This window comes from Cyberlindnera jadinii (genome assembly GCF_001661405.1).
Source record: "Cyberlindnera jadinii NRRL Y-1542 unplaced genomic scaffold CYBJAscaffold_4, whole genome shotgun sequence".
Taxonomy (NCBI): Eukaryota; Fungi; Ascomycota; class Saccharomycetes; order Phaffomycetales; family Wickerhamomycetaceae; genus Williopsis; species Williopsis jadinii.
The window spans coordinates 989,837-999,375 of NW_017963655.1; the positions used below are offsets into that span (position 1 = coordinate 989,837).

The 9,539-nt window shown below is 43.5% G+C and overlaps 4 protein-coding genes across 4 annotated transcripts in view; all 4 read right to left on the reverse strand.

Annotated features, from left to right (window-relative positions):
- CYBJADRAFT_177232 (sodium:solute symporter family protein) overlaps window positions 1-905 on the reverse strand; it is a gene marked incomplete at both ends in the record, with an annotated part of 2,693 nt that extends 1,788 nt beyond the window's left edge. Inside the window, one exon of the mRNA XM_020216843.1 lies at window positions 407-905. Within this exon, the coding sequence (XP_020071597.1) occupies window positions 407-905 (499 nt within the window). The remainder of the gene's footprint in view (window positions 1-406) is intronic.
- Window positions 906-1,828: 923 nt separating this feature from the next.
- On the reverse strand, window positions 1,829-3,968 carry CYBJADRAFT_193886 (sodium:solute symporter family protein; the record flags this gene model as incomplete). Its single annotated transcript, XM_020217499.1, has 1 exon — window positions 1,829-3,968. The coding sequence occupies one exon, from the start codon at window positions 3,966-3,968 to the stop codon at window positions 1,914-1,916; it is 2,055 nt and encodes a 684-aa protein (XP_020071598.1). The 3' UTR covers window positions 1,829-1,913.
- Window positions 3,969-5,159: 1,191 nt separating this feature from the next.
- CYBJADRAFT_161964 (sodium:solute symporter family protein) lies at window positions 5,160-7,223 on the reverse strand (the record flags this gene model as incomplete). The annotated part of the gene is made up of 1 exon (XM_020213651.1): window positions 5,160-7,223. The coding sequence occupies one exon, from the start codon at window positions 7,221-7,223 to the stop codon at window positions 5,160-5,162; it is 2,064 nt and encodes a 687-aa protein (XP_020071599.1).
- A 736-nt stretch (window positions 7,224-7,959) lies between these two features.
- Window positions 7,960-9,539, reverse strand: part of CYBJADRAFT_181145 (sodium:solute symporter family protein) — a 2,254-nt gene continuing 674 nt past the window's right edge. Inside the window, exon 2 of the mRNA XM_020217000.1 lies at window positions 7,960-9,480. Coding sequence (XP_020071600.1) covers window positions 8,048-9,480 — 1,433 coding nt within the window. The 3' untranslated portion in view covers window positions 7,960-8,047. The remainder of the gene's footprint in view (window positions 9,481-9,539) is intronic.

The following is a 9,539-nucleotide window of genomic DNA, read 5'->3' on the forward strand; positions in this document are numbered from 1 at the left end:
ACTCCTAGAGAGCCAATGATGTAACCTGGCACTGCAGCTGTAACATCAGCACTGTATGCCTTTTGCCAGAAACTCGAATCCATGACGGATAGTCCAGTATCACCAATGTTATGGATCAAGCCAAAGTACCACGATCCTTGAGATTTCATCGTCAGCAGAGAGCCTTGGTAGTTGCCCTTAATGTACAAGCCCGATGTTTCCTGATATTCCACAACCATGTTATAGAGCTCTGATAAGCTTCCAACTTTATCATTTGTGATTCCAACAGTTCCAATGTACATTAGAATGATCAATGCGATAAAAGTATGGAGATAATCAGTCAGAAAAGTAGACTTCAGCCCACCAACCACAGTATAACACAGGACACCGAATGGGATCAACAAGTTCGCAGCAACTGGATGTAAACCACACAGTGCCATGAATACATTAGAAGCACCGAGAATCATCGAAGCACAAGAGAGAATGTTTGTAACAAGCGACAAGAAGATATACAGAATATGAGCAACAGTGCCATATCTCAGCTTGATGACCTCCAAAGACGTGTGTGCGTTCGGAATCTTCTTCTTCGACTCAGCAGCAACGACGGAGAGCACAGCGATCTGGACAGAGGAGGATGCGGCGTACAGATAACCAGCACAAATACCATAGCTGTAAACCATCTGAGAAGACCAGATAAGCACCGTTGCCCACATCCAACTCGAGAGCACAGCACTTCCTGTAAGACCAACACCAACCTTTCTGCCTGCAACCATAAAGTTCTCCGTGGAGTTCTCATTCTCGTTGAGATACCTATGCGATAGCTTGACGATACCTAAAATCATCAGGGCAAACAACGCACCGACACCGACTAGCATACCATACCCGACACCTTGGTCGAGAAGTTCAATCTGGGAAGTCTCAGACATCTTGAGGTATTGATCTGTTGATCTGCTGATCTACTACCCTCGTTGATGCCTGGAAACATGGGTATTCCACCTCTTATAAGTACCTATCGAAAGGTGGATAATACAATGACCATGCTGGATGTGGAGCCGAACCATCACCAAGCACACAGTAATACCAATTGTGGCAGTTGAATTTCATCTGCTCCATACCATTGTAAGAACAACGAGTCAAGAAGAAACAGTTCGTATTCGTCACCAATTAAACGCTTTCCCCTTCTGGTGATCAGGCATATTGCCGTGGATGTTGTGGCTTTTTTCCCATCGATTGTTGTAAGCATACTCCACTGGCCAGTGCATAGTGCATAAGCAACATATCCCTCTGAACCACTGTTTGAAGCTCTAAGTAGCTGGCCAAGACGCAGGCCAGAGACAGATTCATCATTTGAGGGTACGGTAGGTAAAAAGAACACACCACAACGTACAACAGCCCATACTAATGGCGATAATTGTTAATATTGGTCATGCTATTCATGGTAGAGGGAAGCTGGGCATCTCTTGCTGAGCCACTTCACGACGCATCACGTCTTAATTAGTACAGGCAGGTGCGAGCATACAATAATCAGCACACTCTCTCTTTAGAAGCACAAAATGGTGATGTGATGGCTGCAAATGTACAAGAGAAGTATTCAAAATGAAGAGAATGTTTTGAACTTGGCCATTTGGAAGGAAAAGAACAAAAACCTGAATCCCGAGATGATGAACTTGAGGCAAGCCCTGCTGCACTGCGTGCATATAAGGGCATATCAACGTGCATGAAGGCATGACGTAATGACTTAGAGCCCAAAAGAGGTAAGAAAGCGCCGATACAAGTCCAGATGGACGCTCCTTGAGTTCAGCTCGTATGTCTGAGACAATTAACCCACGATGGCTACTTCATTGGCAGAGGGTTGCATTCGGACATGTAAGCGTAGCCAAATTCTACAGTATAGATCTGTATTGAAATCATATATTGGATGCATAACGCGGTATTCAAAGCTGCTGTTCTTTCCATAATTTCCAGTCACCATGGGAAAGGTCATTCTTAATGCCAGAAAGAACCTTTAGGAGACTGTGTCTTCCATCCCACAACGGGTACAGGCCAACAGCAATGAAAGTCATATAGCTGCACATAATAGAGAACGTGACCCAGCCTTCGAAAAATGGCTTGTTGAAGATGTAGTTCCTGTAGAGAGGCAATGGCCAGAGGACCTGTGTCACCAGGACATTCACCACTGCGTAAATCCATGCCCATTTGATGTACTTATCTGCCACTTTGCCGTATTCTTCCTTTGTGAGTCCGTTTCTATAGATCTCAGGCTCTGGCTGGTGCTCGACTGTTTCTGTAGCGACCTCTTTAACATCTTTCAGTAGTGCTGGCTCAACTTCATCCGAGGATGAGTTCTCATCAAGCTCTCCCTCAGGTTTAGTATCTTCCTCAACCAATTTGGCCTGTTGAAGAACACTCCAATCAAACTTCTCAGGCTTTACAAGACTGATCAGAATGGAAAGAACTCCTGGAAGGAAAAGCGCAGCAAGTCCACCGTATAGACATGGTAATTGTTCGATGGTGGTGTTAACGTTAACTGCACCATACATCGACTTAGCAACACCCAACCAGATCCCCAAACCTGCAAAGATACCAATGATTGGACTGATGAGAACAGCTGCTTTACTCTGTCTAGACCATGTAATAGAGAATATCAATGGAATGACACCGGGACAGATCAGCATTGAGTAGAAATACGCAATCCATGTTAAAGAGACACCAACGTAGTGTAACATGATACTGAAGCCAGCAGCGAAGAAGCCAAAGAAGATGACACCAGCGTGAGATACACGAATCAACTCCTTGTTACCAGCATCAGGATTGATGTACGCTCTGTAGACATCAAACGAAAGAATGGAAGAAACACTGATAGTCTGTGCACTCACCGTTGAAGTCACAGCGAGGAAGATACTCAAAAGACCAGCACCTACTGCTGGTTTTCCCAACAGAGCATCCATTGTATAGAATAGGCCGTAAGCGTTGTTGATATCATCTGAGGTCATACTGTTTGGATAAAGTGGAAACTCAGGTGTGTGCTCAAACACTCTGTTAAGCAAACCCCATATGGTTCCAATGGGGAAACTCATACAATAAACACCCAAGGAGCCGATGATATACGCTGGAACGGTCGCAGTAACATCAGCACTATATCCCTTTTGCCAGAAACTTGAATCCATCACTGTCAAACCCATATCACCAATGTTGTGAATCAGCCCAAAATACCACGATCCTTGAGATTTCATGGTTAACAGAGATCCTTGGTAGTTACCATCTATATAGAGACCTGATTCTTCTTGAAAGTCCACCACAAGGTCATAAAGTTTGCTCAAACTTCCCACTTTGTCATTTGTAATACCGACAGTTGAAAAGTACATGAATATTATGACTGCAATGAAGGTATGGACATAATCAGTCAAGAATGTCGATTTGAGTCCACCAATCACAGTATAACACAAGACACCGAATGGGATCAACAAGTTCGCAGCGACCGGGTGTAAACCACACACTGCCATGAATACATTAGAAGAACCAAGAATCATCGATGAACAGGATAGGATGTTGGTGACCAAGGACAGGAAAATATACAAGATGTGTGTTACAGTACCGTATCTCAGCTTGATAACCTCGAGAGAAGTATGGGCGTTGGGTATCTTCTTTTTCGATTCAGCACAGACTGCTGATAGGATAGCAATTTGGACAGAAAGAGTAGCAGCATACAAGTAAGCAGCACAGATACCGTAGCTGTAAACCATCTGAGAAGACCAGATAAGCTCTGTAGCCCACAGCCAACTAGATAACACAGCACTGCTTGTCAAACCAACACCAACCTTTCTACCAGCAACCATAAAGTTCTCAGTGGAGTTCTCATCTTCATTGAGATATCTGTGTGTCAATCTAACAAAGAACAGAATCATCACTGCAAAGAAAGCACCACATCCAACGAGTATTCCATACCCGACACCTTGATCGAGAATCTCGATTGCATTGCTAGAACCCATGCTGATTGATGGTCAAGATAGGGCCAATTGTGGGTCTACAAGGCCATGGGAGATGCTATTGTTTATATATGCGGTTCTACAATTGTAGAGCCCTCTTCACAGTTTTGTTTCTCTTTGTATGTCTTTCCGGTCAAATGATCTGTCGAGGTTATCAAAGCTGATTGTTGAAGCCTTTCTCGCATTGGTGTATATGTGGCTTCTGTGAGTGTATAGGCCTTCATCGACCTCGTGGCCAAAGTGCGTTTCCATAATGCATGGACGGAGACATTGTTGATCTGCAAAGTCGGTATAGCTGCTGTGGGAGTTTTGAACGATGCATAGACTCACTGTTAGACAGCGCAACTGTGGCTTCTCATGCTAATTATCTTTCGCTCCAAGGCCCTGATCAGCTAGATTTTCAAACCTCGGAGCAAATGTTGGTAGAGCAAGATCAACTGTCTTGCAATTACAAGATTAAAAAGCATTATCTTCTTAGTTTCAGGTTACGTGAAGCAGTGCAATGAGCGTGCAGGTCGCTTTCGAAAAGTCTTAGTATAGTGAAATTAAACCGGGGTAAAACTACAATTGAATCATTTGCGTTGGCGATCTGCATCACATTTGGTCCCGTAATATGTCGTTGCCAATTATGGAGATGATTGCCACAACCGTACGTTCGAACGGCAACGTTGCAAGTGTTACACTCAGCATGTCGTAAGGCTTAGAACATACACATGTTCCCCATTGAAATCTCAATTGGATTGCAAAACATTGGCCAATTAGCCTTTGGAAGACCTAGAAATCAACCGGACATAATCCATTTACTCCAAAACTCATCGTGGAACTGCGTTGAAAACACACACTGTTCTTGTGCTTGATGAATTTATTAGATTATTGACATCATTTGTTGACAATCTGATCCACACTTACTCATCAACTGAACCACAAGTCTATTCGTGGATGTTTAATGTCTCAAGCTACCACACCGAGACCTGTGTCAGAGGGCATGCGCAGAATATTTCACTGTCTAATTATCGCAGTATGAACCCATGACGGGATATGCAAATGAGAACGAGATTATCTTTTGAGGAAGTCCACACAACGCACAATGCGTCAGAGAGTACACGAGCTCACCATTGGAAAGGATCTACGTGTGAAAGCTATTCCTGTATTCCAGAACCAGCAGTGAAATTCCATCTAATAGAAACAAAAGACTTATTCCTTTTCTTTTCGCCAGATCTTCCAGTTCCCCTGCTTGAAATCCTGCCTAATACCACGAAACACTTTCAAAAGACTGTGTCTACCGTCCCATAATGGATAAATGCCAACGGCAATGAACGTAGCGTAGGTGGTCATTATGGATATAACGACCCATCCTTTGAAGAATGGTTTAGTAAAGACATAATCTCTGTACAAGGGTAATGGCCAGAGCACCTGTGTGACGAGAAGATTGAAGATAGCATAGATCCAGGCCCATTTGATATAGCTGTTACACTTTTGCTCGTACTGCTCCTTTGTGAGTCCATTTCTATAGATTTGAGGCTGTGCTTCTACAACCTCAGAGGTTAAACCCTTCTCAACATTAACATCATTTGTGGTGATGTTCTGAAGTTCAACAGAAGAGGAGTCCTTATCCACTGCAAATACTTCATTTCCATCGTCTTCTTCAACCAGTAGCTTGGCCTGCTTGAGAACTTCCCAGTCAAACGGCTCAGAAGGTCTAAGGAAAGAAATAATCACTGTAAGGAAGCCAGGAAGGAACAACGCAGTTATGCCACCGTAGAGACATGGCAATTGCTTTATTGTCGTGTCAATGTTGACAGCACCGTACATGTGCTTGGCCACACCCATCCAAACTCCAAGACCAGCACAGATTGTCACAACGGGACTGATCAGGACAGCAGCTTTACTCTGCCTCGTCCAGGTAATAGAACAAATCAATGGAATAACACCTGGACAGGTAAGCATGGACTTGAAATACGCCAGCCATGTTACGGAAATGTCGGCATAGTGCAACATGATACTGAAGCCAGCAGCAAAGAAGCCAAAGAAAACAACGCCAAAATGGGAGACTCGAATCAATTCACTGTTGCCAGCATCAGGGTTGATGTATGCTCTGTAGATATCGAAGGAAAGGATAGAAGATACACTAATAGTCTGTGCACTCACAGTGGAGGTTACAGCAAGGAAGATGCTAAAGAGACCAGCACCAACAGCACCTTTACCGAGCAGAGCGTACATGGTATAGAACAAGCCGTACGCATTGTTAATATCCATTTTGCTCATTCCGTCTGGATAGAGTGGAAACTCAGGCCTGTTTTCAAATACTCTGTTCAACAGACCCCAAATGGTGCCAATGGGGAAACTCAGAGAGTAAACACCAAGAGAGCCAATGATATAAGCTGGGACCGTTGCGGTGACATCTGCACTATACGCCTTTTGCCAAAAACTCGAATCCATAACAGTCAAGCCAATATCACCAATGTTATGAATCAAACCAAAATACCATGACCCTTTAGACTTCATTGTTAAGAGCGAGCCTTTGTAGTTACCCTTAATGTACAAGCCCGATGTCTCCTGATACTCAACAACCAAGTCGTACAACTTGCCAATGCTTCCGACTTTGTCGTTGGTTACTCCAACAGTTGCAATATACATGAAGATAATCAATGCAATAAAAGTGTGGATATAATCAGTCAGGAAAGTGGATTTCAATCCTCCAATAACTGTGTATAGAAGCACACCAAAGGTGATGAGTAAATTTGCTGCAACTGGGTGCAATCCACACAATGCCATAAAGACAGAAGATGCACCAAGAATCATCGAAGAACATGATAAGATGTTTGTAACCAACGACAGAAATATGAAGAGAACGTGTGCACTAGTACCGTATCTCAGCTTGATAACTTCAAGAGAGGTATGGGCATTAGGAATCTTCTTCTTCGACTCAGCTCCAACAGCAGATAGAACTGCAATCTGTACAGAAAGAGTAGCAGCATACAAGTAACCAGCACAGATACCATAGCTGTAAACCATCTGAGCCGATAGGATTAGTTCAGTAGCCCATAACCAACTGGAGAGCACAGCACAACTCGTGAGCCCAACGCCAACTTTTCTACCAGCAACCATAAAGTTTTCAGTGGAGTTTTCATTCTCGTTGAGATATCTGTGAGTCAGTCGAACAACAAACAGAATCATTACTGCAAAGAAACCACCGCAACCAACAAGCATGCCATAACCGACACCTTGATCGAGAATCTCAATCTTTGAAGATCCCATGGCTTGTATTACTCGACCAAAATGATGGATATTTGAGTTTCAAATCCCTTGTGGATCTTTAAATACTGCTGGTGGGTTTGTGGTGAAGGACATGATCAATTAACATGGACCTTTAGATGATGGTTACGGTATACGCGAGACAAGCACCGGACAGTTGTGGCTTCCACACAGATCAACGTCGTAGGTCAAGAAGGAGATCACCACTGCGATCAGAGCTTCTTGAAGGTTGATTTTAAAGCCACTACCGAGTTGCTAGATGGGTGAAAATTGTACCTTGAAGATCTCCCTCTAATTAATAATTGTGCCTTGTGTGGTTGGAGTGTGGCTTTCAAGAAGGAGGAAAGGCAAGCAATACAAAAATGGTTACCAAATAGCCTGTGTAGGTCACAATGAGTGAACGATACAGAATCAGAGCCGGCTCACTCTCTCAGCACAAGACTGGTCTTACGCTGAGCAGCGACTAGGATCCAATCTCACACGGTAACTTCCACGGAATTAGTGGAAAGAAGACACTGACGTATCATATTATGCAAGGCAGTCGAAAGTTGATGCAACAAGCTCACCGGTATAAATTGACGGAAACCCAACCCCGACTATATACATAGAAACCACAATTAGTTGATAGGAACGGCATGTTGCAAGATCATTAGTTCATGTGGTCTCGAGGAGTACATAACCATGCACTTGGTTTGTATTATTTGATGAATTTATTTATTTTTTCAGCTGTATTTAGATGGCAGAGTTTATCCGAGGTGGCTGAGTAGTCAATGCTTACCATTCTGGGGGGAGGTTATACCAGGAGAGGAAGAGATAAGTGATGAAAATTATGAAGTCTCCTTCTTGGTGATTAGGGATCTCCAGTTACCTTCTCTGAGATCCTCCTTAATACCTCGAAGCACTTTCAACAGACTATGTCTGCCATCATACAGTGGGTATAGACTCACTGCAACAAACGTCATATAAGTTGTCATGACGGAAAACGTCACCCAGCCAGAGAAGAAGGGCAGGTTGAAAATGTAGTCTCTGTAAAGAGGCAGTGGCCAAAGGACCTGTGTTACCAGTGTATTGACAACAGCATAGACCCAAGCCCACTTTATATACTTATTGGCCTTCTCCTCGTACTCTTCTTTGGTAAGACCATTTCTGTAGATCTCAGTGTCTGGTTGACGTTCCACAGTTTCATGGCTGAAAACACCTTTTTCCTTTGTAACAGCTTCATTGTTGTCAAGATCTTGTAATTCTGAGGAGGATGAGCTTCTGCCACTATCATTATCACCATCTTCATCGACGAGTAATTTAGCTCTCTTCAACACTTCCCAGTCAAACTTTTCCGGTTGAATAATTGAGAATATAACCACGAGTACACCTGGAAGAAATAACGCAGTCAAACCTCCGTAGAGACAAGGTAGTTGCTGGATAGTTGTTTCTAGAGTGACTGCACCATACCAAAATTGTGCAAGTCCTAGCCATACGCCCAAGCCTGCCATAATACTGATGATTGGACTCACCAAGACAGCCAGTGTACTCTGCCTAGACCATGTAATAGAGCAGATCAGAGGGATAACACCAGGACAGATGATTGTGGACTTGAAGTATGAGATCCAAGTGACTGTAATGCCGACATAATATAACATGATACTGAAGCCAGCAGCAAAGAAGCCAAAGAAAACAACACCAGCGTGGGATACACGAATCAACTCCTTGTTGCCAGCATCAGGGTTGATGTACGCTCTGTAGATATCAAACGAAAGAATGGAAGAAACACTGATAGTCTGTGCGCTCACCGTTGATGTCACAGCGAGGAAGATACTCAAGAGACCAGCAACCACTGCGCCTCTACCCAGTAAGGCATACATGGTATAGAATAGTCCATATGCATTGTTGATGTCATACTGTGTCATGCCATTTGGATAGAGTGGAAACTCAGGCGTGTGCTCAAACACTCTGTTAAGCAAACCCCAAATTGTACCAATTGGGAAGCTCAGACAGTAAACACCAAGAGAGCCAATGATATAAGCCGGGACCGTTGCTGTGACATCTGCACTGTACGCCTTTTGCCAGAAACTTGAATCCATCACTGTCAAACCCATGTCGCCGATATTATGGATGATACCAAAGAACCATGAGCCTCTTGATTTCATAGTAATGAGAGAGCCTTCGTAATTGCCATTAATATAGAGACCAGACTCTTCTTGGAAGTCCACCACAAGGTTATACAGATTGGACAAGCTTCCAACCCTCTCGTTGGTGATTCCCACTGTTCCGATGTACATAAATATTATCAAAGCGATAAAAGTATGAACGTAGTCTGTCAAG